The sequence below is a fragment of the Sycon ciliatum genome, chromosome 4, assembly GCF_964019385.1.
Source record: "Sycon ciliatum chromosome 4, ocSycCili1.1, whole genome shotgun sequence".
Taxonomy (NCBI): domain Eukaryota; kingdom Metazoa; phylum Porifera; class Calcarea; order Leucosolenida; family Sycettidae; genus Sycon; species Sycon ciliatum.
Window position 1 is genome coordinate 25,901,023 of NC_088646.1, and position 19,384 is coordinate 25,920,406.

The following is a 19,384-nucleotide window of genomic DNA, read 5'->3' on the forward strand; positions in this document are numbered from 1 at the left end:
TGCAAAACATTGACATTGTGTCTTTTGTGATTCAGCGAATGCTGGCGCGATAAAAAATATTTCTGTTCTCGCAGTGTACATGGTGTATCATGCGGTCAATGAGCATTCTCACTTTCTGCAGTGATTCTGGCCTCTGCCCTGGTTCTAGACTAGAGCTACAGCCAGGCTGAGTACAGCTTACATGAAGATCTACATGCATGATCACAGTGTTTGTTTAGCATCACACCGTCAACATGGTCAATACTGAACAGTGACCAGCCAAGTACAGTCTGTATCGGCTATAGCGTACCCTTTTGATTTCCGTGATTTTATCACTATAACCGATGCATCACTATAATTATGCGATACGATCGATTTTTTTGAGCGACACATGAAAGGCAAGGAAATATTTCCAGCATGGCGTTTTGACAAATGAGCGTGCTGCATAGTTGACAGTGCCCGCATTTCCATAAAAAATTCTGTTATGTACATGTACATGTGTCACTATCAAAATAAGCAACGTGAAGAAAGTTAAAAATAGGGCCTTTGATATTATTGCAACATGTATTTTAAAGTTATCACTATAGCCGATTATAATGTAGTGTGTTATGCATGTTTTGATTCTATGTTGCCATCATAATATCCGATATATCATTATATCCGATAATATTGGTTATAGTGATATTTGTACTGGATAAAATACGTTTTGCTTTTGTTATTTCGTACCAATATCACTGTAGCCGATATATTCTTATATCCGGTCACTCTGTAGCCGATACAGACTGTACAAAGAACGCCTGTACTGACAGTCCTATCTGTATGGTCTTCAGAAAAATACATCTATGAAATACATACCGTATTTTCCGGGCCTATAAGCCGCACTTTTTTTCGCTAAAAATCGGACCAAAATCGCCCCTGCGCCTGCTGAATATGCTTGCGCGAATGAACATGTGAATGCTTAGCATACATCAGTATGTATGCTGACGTCATGTGACATGTCATTCGCGATTCGACTCAGCTTCGCGCCTGTGTTGACTGTTGCTGCAGCGCTGATCAACATCAGTGGCAGCGAGACTGAAGATAGTGCAGATCACATGGAGTGATCTGTACAGTAAGATCGGGCGCCGAAGAACGCAGGGGCTCGAGCGCAGCCTAGGAAAGTTCTTAAATTTTTGATTCTAGCCAGACCGTTCTTATTCACACGCGCGCGCGCGGCGAGTCGAGTGACGTCATGACGTTTGTCATGTACATGTACATGTGCAATGTAGTACTTCTAAACTAGTGGGTGTCGTAAATAGGAATGACTGTACATGTAGCAGTTACTGTTTACACGTGTACATGACATGTACTCACCTCCCATACATGTACAATGTAGATCTACGTGTAAATTTTTAAAGTGTTCTTAAATCTGATAATTCTAGCCTGGACTGTTCTTAAATTTTGCCGGTTTTCCAGCCTGGGTGTTCTTCAGCGAGGTGTTCTTCGGCGCCCGATCTTACTGTAGTCAACACAGCAATACACCAACATCTCTGCAGCAACCTGTGGTGCACTAACACTTCATAATCTGATCTAACATGGTATTTAGCTCCATAACCATAATAAATTTGTAGAAAGGCCATTAAATTTTGTCAATGAGTGTGAAAAATCTTGGTTTGTGGGTGCGGCTTATACTCCGAATACCAACTTTTAGTCAATATTTGCCTCAAAAAGGGGGGGGTGCGGCTTATACCCCGGAAAATACGGTAATGGAGAATGTTCGTTCGAGTTCGTTCGTTAGTGTGAGAGTTCGTTCGTATTCAAAATTCGATGTTCGTTTCACCCCTACGAAAATTGTGCTGGTTTACAAGGTTTATAGTTATACTGAGGGTAAACATGGTAAAGAGGTACCGACTGTATTGACTTTGACTGAGTGAGTCTGATGGATGGAGCTGTCGCTGCATGCAGCTGGTGATTATAACGTTTCCATGGTTTCACACTTCGCACTTCTGACTTCAGCCATGATGTTGATGTAGGCTCTCGCTAGCGCTATTACTAGTAAGTAGTATGGCTATCGATCGTCGTCGTATCGTACTGCTACTACATGTATCGTCAAGACCCTGAAGACAGTATCGATCTCAGCTCAGCCACATGCAGAGTCATACTCATAATTATTTATTAGCGTTCATAATGCGATGATGCTTTGCCCGACGTACATGCCTTTCGATTTTTCACGATTTTTACACCAAGCGTAGACCATGTAGTCATTGTAGACATGCCACATCATGCACACACCATTGACATGGTAGAGGCCGGCCCAGCGTGTGCCGCCATGTGGATTTTCGCTATGACTGTGAGTATGTCTACTCGATCTAGCATGCATGCAGTACATGACTGACCGCGTCTGTAGTAGATCTACTACTAGTAGACCCAGGTGCTCGAAGTCCGTACATGGTATCCTAAGTTCGTACGCCCATAATTTCATGTTCTGTTATTGTATTCGACTCAAATATTTTATGGAGAGGACAGTGTGGTATGTTCTCCTCGCGTACCAATTTTCAGGGATCTACGATAAGCAGAAGTCCCATACCACGCGAGTGGGTTTTCGAGTTTCCATACGAAATACAAATTGGGTTACATTTCATGCAAAAATCAACTTTGCCAAGACCGATTTCGAACGGACACAGCGTCAAACGGACCTTCACTCAATCATCAAGAGCCAGCTTAGAGCTGACAATGGCCAGAGGAGAAGAATTTACAGAGAACCACCAATCCTTGCAGAAAGGTGGACACTCCTGGCATCTCCACCACTGTTTTCCCGCGGTTTTCACAGCGCAGCTGCTTCTTCTCTGAGCCGACTAAAACAGCTTGCATTTCGGCAACAAACTACGCTTTTGCAAGAAATACTGGTGGAGGCACATGCCAAACATATCCCTTCGGTGCTTTCGTCGTAACCGATGGATTGCTAGTTAGCAATTAGCGGAATATGTGCGTATTTCGAGTCACCTCTGATCAGTACGGACTTAGAGTACCCTCTGCGACACCAAAATTTGATATGAAAAATCAGCGAACTCCAGAGAAACAGATCGGATCGAAAGATGGCCTGGTTCAATCGAGACTGGCCTCAGAACAAACTTGGACAAGATACCTTCCATCCACGAGCAGGATTCTGGCAAGTGATCATTGCTAGTGTGAGTTTCAGCTCGGCAAACACACACTGTAAAAGTGTACGGACTTCGAGCACCTGGGTCTACTAGTGTAGACTGACTGTAGTGTAGACCATGGTAGACTGTAGTGTAGTGTAGACCATGTAGACACAGATCTACAAGTACAAATCATGTACGAACTGCAAATGTAATGTCGACATGACAAAAATTAATGAGAATGAAGTGAGTACAGCGTTTTCCTAGTTGTTCGAGGCACCCGCTAGAATTGCCTCGGAGTTGCTGTATGTCTTGCAATTGGTTATGGACTAGTCGCTGTCGTCATTACCTGCGGAGCGTAGCAAGGAAGAACTCGTCATGGCCAGTGGTAAGAATATTCGCAGGCACAGTAGCCTGGAGTTTGACTTACTCGTTGCAGCGCTTGCCAATGCATATCCATTTTTACAGATTGGAAGTTGCAAATCAAGATGTTGTTATTGTAGCTTTGCGCTGCGAATTATTTGAATGAAGCAGTATGATCAATAGGAACACTGCTAGCACGGGAAACCATTCACGTTTCTGCCCGTAGAATGCGCAGAATCGCTTTCCTGTCTGCACGGCAGAGCGAAAGGGAAGAAAAGGAATTTCAGTGTGCATAGCGAGTGAGCTCGCTCACCGAGTCTATTTTGTTTGTTTGTTTGTGTTCATTTATTACCCTTCGCCCATTAAACGGGAACTGGGCCCAATAACATAAAGGCGAATATTTTTTCATGCGCCACGTCGTGTACAGAATGCCCAGGCTTACCAGCGAAGTCATATTGAAATGCATATTGTTAGCCAGGATGCAGCTCAATCATGCGAACGGTGTGATATCCGTGCTTGCAGCTTGCAGTAGTACTAGCCTCAACTTCTCAAGACTAGTTTGCGTGAACATGTACATGCATGCAGTTGTGCACGCAGAAAATAGTGTGTTCCATATTTCATTGTATGGATATGTGATGCAGGAAATAGGAATACATCTTACTCCCTCTTAATTGATACGACTTTTATAGCTAGCGCTTAGTTCATGTTTCACGGGACACAAAACAATGCGACGTAAGAAGCGACTGGAGCCAACAGGGCACTTGGGACAGCGTTGAGTGAGAACGCCAGGAACGGGAATGCAGGCATACTGGGCCGTACACTTCGTGCAGTGACGGAAGAGTTGGAATTATTCAACTTGTCATGCCTTATCCGTGGATGCCAGTGTACCGAACAACTGCATCTTAAGTGTGAACAGGCACCATGCCGTGATGTGCGCAACGGGAACTTTGCCTTTTCCCGAGTTGAGCATTTCAAACACTATTCTTCCCATGATAACTTACCGAATCGCTCACATAATCGAGTTGAGTTTTGGCAAATTGGGATTTCGTATTGTTAGCTTCGACTTGGGATAGTCCAGGGCAGTACCAGACGAACTGATACATCTTTTTCGTAGCGAGCCTAAAAATCAGAAAGGCACCAAGTCCGTGGCTACGTTTTTGATATTCATGCCGAACTGGTAGTGAGAGTATGATTCCACGGCGTCATCTGAGGAATAATACTAGGAGAGAAGCCTGAAAACTAGAAACTACTGCCGGAATTCAACCTGTACCGGCTGTGCTTCATGCCTGGCGCCGATTGATGTTGAACATTGCAACTTGAACTAGTATGGCATGCTGTACGAATCACGCGAGATTTTACAGCTCACCCCAGCCTTCCCGATAGGCTGTTTACGTCCCATACCACGAGCCACGCCGAACGTGAGCTGGTCTTCAACTCTTTTCACAACTACTTGTAGCACATGTGCCGCCACACAATATAGTCAGCCTGGCACGCATGTTCAGAGCCTCTTGTGGACTGGAAGCAATCAGGCTTTGTCCACCAACACTTGATCTGTCCCGGTTGTGAGGTCAGCGTTGATTGGGTGTGTATCATGGTCTTTCAGCCAGTAGACTAGCGATATTGCAGGCCACATTGTTAAGACCCGGGGCACATGTTCGTTATGGTTTGCATTTGTGTGTTTTGTGGTGTCAATTCATCGTGACGTTATTGCAGGATTGCGTAAGCGCTCCACTGTCATAAACTATGCCTGTTTGGATTATGAAGCAACGGTAGGTGAAACGGTGTGTGTGTGTGCGTGTGTGTGTGTGCCTGTGTGTGTGTGCCTGTGTGTGTGTGTGTGCTTATGCTCACTAATTCACGGTGTATGCATACTGTGCATGGGTTGCTTGACCACTGGCCATTGACACGCTAGTGACGGCACTCGGCCAGTTGGCCTTTCGGCAAAGGACCCGCTGATTGCATTATGTCTGGTGTCAAGGGCATTTGACATTTGCATGGCAGTGGAACTATGGCGGAACTCACCTAGTACGTACAGTTCTCTGATAAGACATACACTTTCTTAGTACTGTAAAAGCCATATATATATCTACTTTGAAGTATAAGGAAGTGCTAACTCTAACGAGTTAACGAGGAGAAATCTGTCGTTAAAATAGAAATCGTTATACAGAAATCGATACATATAATACGGTCCTATTGAGCGTTGAGATTAGGGAGGTTCCGGAGTACGAGTTTTCGTGCCAAAATCCGTAGAGGCTCTACGGATTTTTTATACGTCGTTTTCGAGCAGTGAAATGTTCCGGAGTACGGAACTTATGTGTTTGCCGTCATTGCCTAGGTTACGATCGCAAACACGTCACATTCCCGCGCTATGCCTTTATACTGTGAACATTTGTACCGAAATCAAAACTTCCCGTGAAAATCGATGTTTCTCGTACCAAATTTGTACGCGAAAAATCTTTTTGCACCCGATGACGCAAAATCTCCATACGAAACATGGTTCGTATGAAAGCCAGTCCACACGGATTCTCCGTGCCGAAAAATCGTATGGAGCACCCCTGGAAAAAATCCGTAGCGCCCATACGGATTTTGGCACGGAAAATCGTACCCCGGAACCTCTCTAATGAGTGAGAATCAGAATCGTTACCTTTGGTACACGTAGACTAGTCAATTTTGGGAAATCGTTATGTAGTGCGCCTTGTTAGAATAATGGCTTTTACAGTATGGTCGTTGTCTGAGGTACAGTTGTGTTGCGCCATATACTATATTATAAGTGTACAAGGACCTCGGATAGGAAGTACCTCGAGTACTAAGAACATGTTCCTATTTCCCACAGGGATAGGTCGTATCAGAGTTTCCACTGTACTGCCGGGGGTATTGAGGCCGGCCCGTTGCACCCTCCCATGCTGCACACCCCGGCACATCCTACCCCAATCATGCATCCTCTTCTAGATGTCACAAGGCCCTGCATTAGCGGTCAAGACGTATACCAGTCTGCTTGTGCCCGTTGCTATTTCCCACAGGACTTGGAGTTGCTGGAAGATGACAAGTATCGTGACCCGGATGTTGCCTACAGGCAGCGCCCAGCACGCTGCTCCAGCTCACGTGGAGAGAGCAGCTCGCGGCCCACCTCTGCGCCAGCTGCTTCCGCGGCCAGCCAGGACGATGTACTGACAAGGAGTCGATCCCAGCAGCCGGATGGGGGACCTCGTCAGCACACAAGTTCTCGCTGTGCCAGCTCTGATCCAGTAACATCTCCCTCCAGGTGAGTGCTCGCAGAACACCCAGGTGGTTCAATGGCCAATCGAGTCTTTTTTTCCAGGACTCCTTCTGAATTACGTTCCCCTCTCTTGAAAGACCCTTGTGACCCTTGTTTCTGGCTGTGAGAAAATACAGCACAAAACAGTATACAGTAGTACACTCGGGTGTCTCTTGTCCGGGCACCTTGGAACCGGGCACTGTTCGTATCTTAGATTTGCCCGTATCTCAGGATAACTCATCTACCATGTATCCTGTCGGTTTTTCGAAGAAGTTTATTTGGCACGTATTGCACATGTTCAGGTTACAAAAAGAATCCATTGATAAAAAGGTGTGCATTACACAGGTTGGCAGTGACAAATAAGCACTTGTGCATACGAAAAAAAATCAACCCCCCAAAATCGAAGCATTTTTGCCATAGGAACTCAAGTTGAAGGTGCCCGGTAGAGAGACGTGCCCGCATCTGAGGCGTCCGGATAAGAGACGTTTGAGTGTACTGTATAACACCGCATAGTACAGTACAGTGGAGTACTGTGCAGTACGGTGTAGTGCTGTGCAGTATGGTGTAGTGCTGTGCAGTACGGTGTAGTGCTGTGCAGTACTCCACTGTACTGTACAGTATGGTGTAGTGCTGTGCAGTATGGTGTAGTGCTGTGCAGTACTCCACTGTACTGTACAGTATGGTGTAGTGCTGTGCAGTATGGTGTAGTGCTGTGCAAGATGATGTAGTACTGTGAAGCCGCACAATGTGTTGGTGTGTGTTTGTGCGGCGCAGCACAGTACAGCTTGTTGGTGTGTTTGTGCATGCACATGCACACGCGTGTGTATGAATGTTTATGAATGTGCATGAATGTGTGTGTGTGTGTGTGTGTGTGTGTGCACGTACACCTACTCGTTATCCAGTGACCCTACCAGTCCTACTGCTGCCACTGCCACTGCAGCCGAGTCCATCACCACGCCACCTCTGGCAGTTGCAGGTGCTGCCAGCAGCGATGACGTGGGCACACAGCCTGTGTGTGCTTTCTGTGGCTCAGCCGATGCACCACTGTCCTTCGGTGACTGTGAGCCCGAGCACTTTCCCACCTCCGCAGATTTCCGTATATCGAGCTTGCGGCGTGGTGCTCACCAGGCGCCCCTCGGCTCCCTGAGCATGGACAAGCTTACAGGTGAGATCGCTGCAGTCCGACATGCACTAGTTAGAGTGGTGATGGTGCATATTGCTACCATGTTGACTTAGGGCGTGATGTGGACTGGTGCATGGTGCATGTAACCGGCATCCAATCCTGATGCAGGAAACCATGTACATCATGATACACTTTGAAGTTGTGTAACTTGTTTTTATGAAAATCAACACGTTGGGTATGAGATTCGGCGCGCATTTCTGGCCGATTTTTGGAGAAGGAAATGTTTGGCTTTGTCCCCCGGAAAATACGGCAGTTACATAGACAGTGCAGCTTAATATCGTGCCATTCGAGAATCTATCACAGTGTTCTTCTCATCCAAGACTGTGTTTTCATGCACACGTATGTTTGCCTGTGTATGTGAGTGTATGTGAGTGTATGTGAGTGTGTGTGTGTGTGTGTGTGTGTGTGTGTGTGTGTGTGTGTGTGTGTGTGTGTGTATGTGTGTAAACATTTGCAAAAACAAAACAAAAAAGTAGGAATTTACTGACCAGGGTAAACACTTCTTAAAGCTGTGTGGTGTTTGTTTGTTTAGCTGCATTTTCTTCACGAGAAGCACAGGCAAAATCTGCCTTCTCACTTGGCGTATTGCCACAGTTCTCGCAAAATGATGAAGATAAAAGTGTAGACGAGGGTAAGTGGTGATTGTCAGTTCTCGAGCCTCGCAAGCTGCCGGACCTTTCAAACCTAGCACACGTTGCGGCGAGGTCTATGGAAGCATCGCTATCATCGCATTTGATGATGGGCTTCCAAGTTCAAAGGTGTATGTATGTATTCGTGTTTGTATGTATTCGTGTTTGTGTGCTACCATACCTTGTTTTGTGCAGACTTCAGAAGCCGTCGTCGTCCCGGCGGGCACGAGGCGCGTCAGAGCAGGCGCGGTACCTTCATCTGGGCGCATCGTTTCTGTGCCCAGTGGTCGGAGGGTGTGTTCTCTGACAACGGCAAACTGATCGGCGTGGACGAGGCCGTGCTGCGTGGCCTGACGGAGCGCTGCTCGGTGTGCCAGAACGTGGGCGCCACCATTACGTGTCGCTCCGCACGGTGTCGTCATGCGTACCATCTACCTTGTGCCACGCTCGATGATTCCTACTTGGTAAGTATTCAATATTATGACTACTCGGTGTACCGTGATGTAGAGAGGAGAAAGAGGAATTGCGTAGCAGCCATGGATCCACTTTTTAGACAATGTACAGTCAGAAAGTGCGACAACTAGTCACGAAATTGGACAGAGTACGGCGATATTCAACGACCTGACACCTAGTTTCAACACATACACACTAAATCTCAGAGCTGCACATAGCGTCTCTTGTTACTGGATAATAGTGAGACCAGTAAGTCACTTTATAGCGTATAGATCTTGCCTTAAAGGGGAAGTTAAGGCAAAAATTAAAATTTCACCAGTTGTAGTCTTCGGGGTGCTGAGTCGAATGGTCTTGGTCCGAGGAAGCTGAGACGCTCCCTTCCTACTTGAATCCCAATCGAACTCGCGCACTTCCACTGAAACTGGGTGACTGCGCCCTACTAGATGGGGATTTGTATGCAAAATGTCACTAAAAGCGCCATTTCGTTCTTATAAAAGCACGGATGACCGCGATTGGCCCATATGTTGTAGTCTTTTGGACGCTGAGTCGACTGGTTTTGGTCCGAAAAGGCTGCGATGCAGCGTTCCTCCTTTATTCCCAATCGAACATGGTTGAACAAGCGGTCACGTGCTCCTGGGTGCCCAAATCACCTGGTCACCACGCCAGCAGGCGAGAACTTTCACACCAAGGTTCAACTCGAGTTCAACTCGAGTGACAGGACTGCACCCAAAAAAGGTCAAACAAGCTAGTAAGTTGTACCCTGCAGGCACGGTGACCAGGTGACTGGCGTACGCAGGAGCACGTGACCGCTTGTTCAACCATGTTCGATTGAGAATAAAGGAGGAACGCTGCATCGCAGCCTTTTCGGACCAAAACCAATCGACTCAGCGTCCAAAAGACTACCACATATGGGCCAATCGCGGTCATCCATGCTTTTATAAGAACGAAATGGCGCTTTTAGTGACATTTTGCATACAAATCCCCATCTAGTAGGGCGCAGTCACCCAGTTTCGGTGGAAGTGCGCGAGTTCGATTGGGATTCAAGTAGGAAGGGAGCGTCTCAGCTTCCTCGGACCACGACCATTCGACTCAGCACCCCGAAGACTACAACTGGTGAAATTTTAATTTTTGCCTTAACTTCCCCTTTAATAACCGTAAAACTAACAGAACACGCATAACAGTTGGAAGGCTGTTGGTTTGTGCATTGGAGAAGCAGCACATGCGTTGGACCTAAACAGGTGTCAGGTCGTTGAATGTAGTAGTACTCTGTCTATTTGAATGTCTTAGTACTCTGTCTATTTGGCACCTAGAAGTTTCAATGTCTTAGTACTCTGTCTATATTTGGCGCCTAGAAGTTGCACTTAGTGACTGTGTACTGTAAACCGGGAACATTGGCGCCGGCTTTAGTTCTCGACTTGCGTGCTGACAAATCTGCAACTGGAAATGCTTACGGTTGGAGTCGATTTCATTAGTTTTATAATTTATTTCTATCGTTTTATCTTTTGCGCCGGCTTACTTTTGCGATTTCACACTCATCGTGAAAACTGTGTATGATTCCAGATCGCAACGGTTTCCTGGTCTACAGTATTATCTAGTTACAGTGGTGGTCAGAAATGATGCCCTCCCTTCTCCTCTCTCTATGTTTATATTTTGGCTCGATTTCCGTGCTCAAACATACATTAGCTAGCCAGTGGCAGGCTGTATGGTGTAGGTCCAACAGCACTATCGCTTGCGCTTTGTGACTTTGATTTGGTGCCAGTGCGGCCTCGATGGCATGATGCTAACGCCTGCGATACAAGTACTGTACTTGAAGTTGCCCATCGTCATGGTGTGCTTCCGCCGTTTGGTTTCGCTGGAGCTGGCTGCTCTGTTGCCGATCGTTCCACACTCATGGGAAACTGACACTTGCCTATAAGCATTTCAGCTGTACTGAATAGGTTGTCACTGGTAGTTGCGTACATATGTACTACATCTGCTAGCAGGGTGGCAGCCGTCTGGTAATTTACACCAACGTCATGTGTGTATCTGATCAACGTCATGTGTGTATCTGATCAACGTCATGTGTGTATCTGATCAACGTCATGTGTGTATCTGATCAACTAACTTAAGGTGGCTATTTATTTTAAAATCGCCATTGTTCCATATCAATCTTGTCTGCACTGTGTGCTGTGTGCTGTGTGGTGTGTGCTGTGTGGTGTGTACTGTGTGTTGTGTACTGTGTGGTGTGTGCTGTGTACGGTGTACTGTGCACTTCAGGATGGTGAGACCATGACCATAGCATGTCCTGATCATCTGGGGGACATTGAAGTTTGTGGTAAGCATTGTCATTCTCTATCCAGACAAGCCGGTGGCAGGACCTGACTAGCACTGTCTGGCCTGGTGGCATAGTATTCCACTGCGATTTTGTCAAGCTCTGCACATTTTCTGGCACACACACGCCCGCACGTACAAAGTTCATGCACACCTTACGTGCACGTGCGCTCACACACACACACACACTCACACACACACACACACACACACACCGGCACACGCACACACACACACACACACACACACACACACACACACACACACACACCGGCACACACACACCGGCACACACACACCGGCACACACACACATGTACATCGACACCGTAGTAACTTGATTAGATTTCACCGGCACCCGTGGAGATAATGTACATGTATGTATGTGTATGTTGGCCTTGCCTGAAGTGTCTGCTGCTGCATGGGTATGCAGTAGTTCCAACTTGTGACGTACAAGTAGCTGTGTCTCTAGTGCTGTGATTTATTGCCACCTCCTCACTTTCTCATATAGCTAGTCCCATGATTGCACTGTGTGTGTGTGTGTGTGTGTGTGCGCACATGTGTGTGTGTGTGTGTGTGTGTGTGTGTGTGTGTGTGTGTGCACACACATGTGTGTATATGTATGTGTGGACTGGTGGGCGGGTGCGCACGCTTCCAGTTGGTGAACGCGGCGCTTGCAGGCGTTGCAGCTCTTTCGGCGACGTCAAGGACATGTTCTTCTGCTTCATGTGCGGCGGACATGAACACGGCATGTGTAATCATGACACACGCCAACGCTCTGCGGCCACCGCTACACCGGAGAGCCGTGCCAAGTGGAAGTGTTCCGAATGCAAGATGTGTACGGTGTGTAGGTAAGTCATAGCTGAGCGTGAACAGTGCACAGGAGAGACCATGGCAGCTGCTATCAAATGTGTTGCGTGCCCAGTACCGGGAATGGCTAAGTCCAGGGCATTGTGCAATGTGCACAAAGCGCTCCGCCCACATTCACATTTTCTGTGGCAAACACTTTCTGTTTAACGAGATCAAGATGTACCCTGCTCTGGACAGTGCCTGTAGAGGATTTGCATGCCACTCACAACATCCTGGAAGGGCCCATTTCTTAGGAATCTCTGAGAAAGTCTACCAATTCCTAACAAATTCCTTACCAATTCCTTACAAATTCCTTACCAATTCCTTACCAATTCCTTATCAATTCCTTATCAATTCCTTATCAATTCCTTACCAATTCCTTACCAATTCCTTACCAGTTCCTTACCAATCATATCATACGATTGTTGGTTGTGGTGGCGGCCTCCCTTTGTAGGTCTCTAATACCTGAGGAGGAAATCAGTACTCTGTGTGTGGAATGCCTTGGCTGTGGTCGGCTGGAGCATGTCCACTGCGCCGACTTGAAGAAGAAGACACTAGATTGGAGATGCGAGGTAAGCTTCGCTGTTTCTTCCGCCTTGTGTCTTCGTACACGCCTTTCACAGACCATTTTCCCGGCTCCATTGGGTTGCTACCGGTATCTCTTATAATGGGTTGTGTTTTGCTCAGCCGATTCCCCCTATGAAAGTCACCTGTTTACCAGTGATATACTGCCATGCATTCTTTTGCGGCACTCTAGAAGCCTATCGATTTGAGTGAGGAAGGTTCAATGATGTATTCCCAGCGTCCCATTAAGGTTGTCATCGATTCTCGAATCTGGACTGAGAGCGAGCAGGCGGTGTAGTCCGAGCAACGCTGGCCCAATTGAACAAAGCAAGGCGGCTGTAGTACGCGAAATGTACGCATATCATACAAAGATTCTGTGAAAGCTGTCAAAAAAGCCAAAGTCCATATCCATTCCAGCCACTCCCGGCGTGGGGGCCTGTGTGGTCGGATTCCACTCCAAGTACACCTACTCCGGATTCGATCGGATTCGGCCAAACGATCACGCTCACTCCAAGCGCACTTGCTCGGGATTCGCCCAATCGATCATGCCCTAAGCAGGCACAGTGGGTTGGTCAAAGACCATGATTGAGATACGAGAGCCGAAGTTATGCATTACATTTAAAACAGATAAAGTAATATCAGCTACATGTCAATGTTGATTCTTGTTCTACTCTGTGTGTGTGTCTGTGTCTGTGTGTGTGTCTGTCTGTGTGTGTGTGTGTGTGTCTGTGTGTGTGTCTGTGGGTGTGTGTGTCTGTGTGTGTGTCTGTGTGTGTGTCTGTGTGTGTATGTATGTGTGTGTGTGCGCGTGTGTGTGTGTGTGCGTGTGTGCGCGTGTGTGTGTGTGCGTGCGCGCATACGTGTATGCACGTGTGTGTGTGTTTGTGTGTGTATGTGTGTGTGTGTGTGTGTGTGTGTGTGTGTGTGCATGCGTGCGTGTGTGTGTACACCTTTCTGTGTGCGTAGCAATGTCGTGAGTGCAGTGACTGTAGCTGCAAGACAGCCGGCAGTGGACCAACGGCCCGCTGGCACCGTGGCTACACGCAATGCAGCGCATGCTATCAGCGCGCATTGAAGCTGCGCCCGTGCTCGGTCTGTGAGGAACCCTGCACGCCATCAGAGGATCTCAAGTGCACAACATGCAGCAGGTGAGAACCAGATGCTCAGTCATTACATTCTCTCGGCACTGACTTCTATTTGAATTGCGTGACAAAGCACATCTTTACCACTTTGTTGAAACTTGCGTTGATGCTCGCATCGTGTCCAGAAAAGTACATGTGGAGTTGCATATTGCAAACGGGGGCCTGTGCAAGTTTTGCAATTGTTTGACGCCGGATTTTCCGGCTGTTCTCTCTCTCTCTCTCTCTCTCTCTCTCTCTCTCTTCTCACCTTCTCCCCTGCTCTCTCCTCTCTCATTTTGTTCTTATTTTCTTTCCCTCCGATTCTCTATCTCCCTTTCTCTTTCTTTTCGAAAGGTTAATGCACAGCACATGTGTTGAGTCCGTCCCATCCGACTTGTCACTATTTCGCTGTGACAGCTGCTCTTCCCTGGTCGGCGCTTTGTCTCCTTCACCGCGGCGTCGCTCTGATATGTCATCCCTTGTGAGTTGTAAATGTTAGCATGATGCATCACTGATCTGCTTTGTCTGTAATTTATTTATGTATTTATTTTATTCCAAGCAATACATGGCTGGGGCAGCCAATGACCACTTTGCGTGGCGATTGCAGGGTTTTTATAGCCAACCGCGGCTAATATTCACTTGATGCCAGAACTGTCTCTGGAGCGATGCGTGTGCAGTGGCACAGTGTGGTGTTGTGGGCATGGCAGTCTGTTTGCAGTATCCCTAGGCTTGCCACCATGCCTGCAGCTGTGAATGCCCCGGCAGAACTATCCACAATGCTTGAAGTATTGTAGCCGGGGGAGTGGGGTCTGTGTCATGGTAGCCTAGGTTACTGTGTAGTAGCATAGTACTTTGTGTTGTTCATGCTAGTGAAGTATTCTAACTACAACATTGTCCATCGTTGTTTGTATTCTGTAGGTGGTGAAAGTGAGGAAGGAGCGTTTGAACATCACTGGTCGTGTTGCTACCCTAAGCAGGGGATCCAGGCCAAGGAGCCTCTCCCCACCCGTGCCGCAGCTGCGTACCAGGAGAAGAACGGTGAAGAAGTCATCCAGTTTTCGAGCAGCTCCAAGAAGACCTTCCTTGCCTGAGGAGAGCCTGCCTGCCAGTGGCGGCGAAGTGCCAACAGAAGTAGAGCCACGGGATGCAAGCGCTGGTAATCTGCTGGAATCGGACCCTTGTGATGACAAAGGTGATAAGAACGAGTCAGACTGTATTGAAGAACCAATGGATAGTGTCAGTGAAAAGAGCCGGTCGGCAACGCCGGGAACAAGTCGGAGGAGGACCAGCAAAGTGCGGCTGGGCGCTGCACGCTCCACAAGCGCAATGTCAGAGAGTCAACGTCTGGCCAGTAGGCAGACAGAGCGCACTGGCAAAAGGAACGTGGCCTCTGTGGCTAAGGTCGTAGCAGCGTCTCAAAGAAGACGCAGTGGCAGTGGCTCCCGTTCATCCAAGCCCACCAGCCGGATCGGCGCTGCTACAGAAGGCAGCAGCAGCAGTCTGCATGCTACCGGAACTACGTTAGAACTGACTACTGCAGGTAGTTCCATTTTCATGGATAGCAGCATGGAGGTGCTCACAGAGTCATCCCTGGTAGGTTCAGACGTGCTAGCACCTCAACATTTATTATTGTTTTATGTGCACCTCACAATTTCCTGCTTATTTTGTCAAGAACAAGTTGATTGCATTTGAACTCGAATGGTGAACGAATGTTATCATGGATAAGAAGAAGCTCGTGCTCAGCTTCGTTGCACTTTCCCTCCCCTCATTGCACTTTCCCTCCCCTCATTGCACTTTCCCTCCCCTCATTGCACTTTCCCTCCCCTCATTGCACTTTCCCTCCCCTCATTGCACTTTCCCTCCCCTCATTGCACTTTCCCTCCCCTCATTGGACTTTCCCTCCCCTCATTGGACCTTTCCTAGCCTGAGCTTTCCAAGTTGGAAGGTTGTTGGCTTACGCCTCGTAGATGCGTTGGAGCTACATGTATAGGTGTCAGGCCGTTGAATGTCTCAGTACTCCCTGTCAGTGTTGTGCTCAGTACTCCCTGTCAGTGTTGTGCTCAGTACTCCCTGTCAGTGTTGTGCTCAGTACTCCCTGTCAGTGTTGTGCTCAGTACTCCCTGTCAGTGTTGTGCTCAGTACTCCCTGTCAGTGTTGTGCTCAGTACTCCCTGTCAGTGTTGTGCTCAGTACTCCCTGTCAGTGTTGTGCTCAGTACTCCCTGTCAGTGTTGTGCTCAGTACTCCCTGTCAGTGTTGTGCTCAGTACTCCCTGTCAGTGTTGTGCTCAGTACTCCCTGTCAGTGTTGTGCTCAGTACTTCCTGTCAGTGTTGTGCTCAGTACTCCCTGTCAGTATTGTGCCTTGTTGGCGCACTCTGGCTGTACATGACCTGGTTGGTTTGGTGGACAGTTGAGCATAACTCGTAATTTTGTCCTTCTTCTCATCCATATAAAGTATATGCCTTTCGAGGAGGAGCATTTACCACTGGCTAGTGTTTCCTTTCTGTGAAGTATTCATTCTGTGAGCCGCTGTGTGTCACGTTCTCCATAGGGTGGGGCGGAGGTGATCATGGCCGACGAGTTCTGCACCGGCGGAGACGTTGTGGGCTTTGTGGAGCAAGAGGTCGGATCAGACGTCAACTCCTCTTCGGCCACTGATAGCGATAGCGACGTGGAGAATAGCGTTTCAACTAGCCTGGCCACTGCTCTTGCCGGGAACAGCGCTGATAGCAGTTCCGTCGTTGTCAGCAAGGCATCCGCCATGTTGGATGCCGAGGATGAGGATGCCGATGACAATGACAAAGAAGACGAGATCATGGCGGCTTTGAAGGAGACAAGTGAAGGTCTGGAGCGACCCCTTCTGACTTCCACTCCGACTGCAGAGATTGAAGCACGCAGTCAACCCCCTAGCAGCGGGCCATCAAGCAGCGGCGGCGGTGGCAAGGCAAGCAAGCGCATCCGTCAGCAGCGGCCTCGTCGATCTCGCCAGACCAGACCAAGGAAACTGGTAGAGGTGAGTGCGAGTGATGCATGCAGTGTTTGCATGCACGGGCGGGCCGGGGGGGGGGGGGGGGGGGGGGCGTGCGTGCGGGTGTGGGCTCACTCTTTTGCTGTGGTTTCAAAGCGAGAATGTTGGTGATGGAGGGCATTGACTACACGTATCGGAAATCATAGAAAGAGCATCCGTTTGGGTTAGAGTCTGTGGATTCGCGTATTTTGGGTCCAGATGATTCTCTACATCGTGACAGACACAAGAGAGGTGTTACCAATGTCACCGTAGGAATCTGGTGATTTCAGGTGAAGTTAGATGTATGCCTCCAGAAACTGCCATGTTTGGAACGGGGTATTCCCAGTGCACGTTCAACATGGTTTCATTGTGTTACATAGGGTAGAGCAACGTTGTAATTTGAAGCTCGAAAACACGAGTACTCAAATCTTTTCCCGTGTGTTTCCATCACATACTGGCTGAATGTCACTGTCATTGAACAGGTCCCATTCTATAGTGCATAGAACATTAACGGCATTTGTTGATCTCATCAGGTCAATGAATAATACTTCGTGTAAAGATAAAAGGACCTATAAGTTACTAGTTATGACTAACAGTCCACCAAGGTAACGAGATAATATACAGTCAGATAGTGCGACAACGAGGCACAAAAATTGACAAGGATATTGAGACATTTGACGACCTGACACCTAGCTCCAACACATCTACGAAGCGCAAACCAACAACCTTCGAACTTGGAAGGCTCAGGTAACTTATAGGTCCTTTTATCTTTATAATTATGTATTACTATTGTTACGGAATCTCAGCCATTCCGTTCCCCGGGACGCAGGACACAAAGGACACGACTAGTTTGCGTTTTACATTATATTAGTGACAATACGGAAATGGAGACTACACTCAAAGGGACGAACAACAAGACTGACAAAAGGACTCTCGACTACAAAATCGCGCATGCTCCTATCACACATGCACGCGACTAGACGAGACAGTTTGGGGAATGCCATCACACAGGAAAACAACTCATCATTTCATAACACTATTGGCTCAACATCCGAGTTTTTATATAATACTTCAGTTGTATTGTTTTATCGGTGAATTGCAATGGTCATCTGACAAGCCACCTTGATTGACAGCCGTGGGTTAGGTTTGGTTTAACTCCTTTCCCATTTTTGTTTCCTTTTAGCAAGTGCCAACACCGCCACCTGTGGAGGAAGCGTCGGTTGCTGAGCTTTCACCTGACGATAAGCAAGACTCGAAGGAGGACAGCGCTTTCTATGCCATGGAAACGGCCGTGCTGATTTTTGCCAACATTCACCGGAATATGATGATGAGTGTAAGGAGCGTATGAACAGGTTGTGTATGTGCTATGCAATTGTCCCAGTTCATGCATGTAGGCCTACACTGTACATGCATATTGCAGTGTAGCCCTGATGTGATATACCTCACCGGGGATGGGGAAACATGTACCTGGTATCCTTGGTACTTTGTAGGTAGGGCTGGCCTCATTTACCAGGGTGCTAGCCAAAGGGGATGGGGGGGGGGGGGTAGAGGGTGCAGCCCCCCCCCCCCCCCTCCCCTCCTACCCTGATGGCGCACCACCTTAGGGTTCCCAGCAAAAAGGCAAAGCCTGTTGGGAGTTCCCTAGTAAAATAATAATTTCTACTTCTACTACTAAAAGGTGTTTTATTGAACGCACAAACCACTGATGATATGAATGCAGGGAGATCAAAGAATTCAAAAAGAGAACAGCAAAATTCATTGAAAAATGTGAATGTGAATATGACTACTACTAGTAAAGCCTCTTGTGCGGGCAAAAAGAAATAGATGTGAACTGTCAATAATGATAAAAACACCAACGCAAAGGACCTCAGCAAGAAGGACGACCGCATGCTCTAGAGATCATCCGGCAATCATTCACAAAACTGTATCACTGTGACCGGTATGATGACCGAGAGCCACGCAGGCAGGTGATGCACCACCGAAGCAAACAAAATGAAAGACGGCATCGCAAATTTCTTACAACAACAGAATATGCTAAATCAGCATTCTTCTCCATGATCTGGCACACCAAGGCCTTTGAATACCGAGCATTCCTTGCCGACTATGCCATTGGTTGCGAACACGAGAGACGTGAAAGACCCACGGCCGATCTGAATGATCCGCTCACTGTAGCTGCGATGCTTCTGCTTTTCATTCTTCTGGAGCTGGTGGGTGATTTGCTGGCACGACAGCGGTTCCAACCTTGGGTGTGTAACCCGGATATCGAAAAAGGCATCTTGCTGCTGCGACCGAAAATCGCCAACCCGGATGTCCAGCCTGGCCTCCTCAGAGCGATTGGCTGTTTTGCCTGCCAGATACTCTCCAGCAAAAGGCAGCAGTCGTGGGTCAATCCTCACATCCCGTGCAACGTCCCTCAAGACGGCTGCCAGAACCTCCTGAACTTCGGTATTACGAGCCGTCGAGTAGCCTCCCGCAGGACAGGTGGCGTGGTCCACTGTCATGGTCGCTCCGCAGACACCTGTAGTTGGAAGGCTGTCGAGAAGCAAGCCATAC

The 19,384-nt window shown here is 47.8% G+C and overlaps 1 protein-coding gene across 1 annotated transcript in view; it reads left to right on the forward strand.

Annotated features, from left to right (window-relative positions):
• The first annotated feature begins 3,355 nt into the window (after nucleotides 1-3,355).
• The window catches only part of LOC135815297 (uncharacterized), a 47,322-nt gene continuing 31,293 nt past the window's right edge, over nucleotides 3,356-19,384 (forward strand). Inside the window, exons 1-13 of the mRNA XM_065328575.1 lie at nucleotides 3,356-3,486; nucleotides 5,175-5,230; nucleotides 6,482-6,723; nucleotides 7,620-7,882; nucleotides 8,725-8,993; nucleotides 11,239-11,296; nucleotides 11,950-12,142; nucleotides 12,595-12,712; nucleotides 13,671-13,852; nucleotides 14,180-14,306; nucleotides 14,744-15,418; nucleotides 16,376-16,837; nucleotides 18,015-18,164. Of these exons, the coding sequence (XP_065184647.1) occupies nucleotides 3,477-3,486; nucleotides 5,175-5,230; nucleotides 6,482-6,723; nucleotides 7,620-7,882; nucleotides 8,725-8,993; nucleotides 11,239-11,296; nucleotides 11,950-12,142; nucleotides 12,595-12,712; nucleotides 13,671-13,852; nucleotides 14,180-14,306; nucleotides 14,744-15,418; nucleotides 16,376-16,837; nucleotides 18,015-18,164 (2,805 nt within the window). The 5' untranslated portion in view covers nucleotides 3,356-3,476. The remainder of the gene's footprint in view (nucleotides 3,487-5,174; nucleotides 5,231-6,481; nucleotides 6,724-7,619; nucleotides 7,883-8,724; nucleotides 8,994-11,238; nucleotides 11,297-11,949; nucleotides 12,143-12,594; nucleotides 12,713-13,670; nucleotides 13,853-14,179; nucleotides 14,307-14,743; nucleotides 15,419-16,375; nucleotides 16,838-18,014; nucleotides 18,165-19,384) is intronic.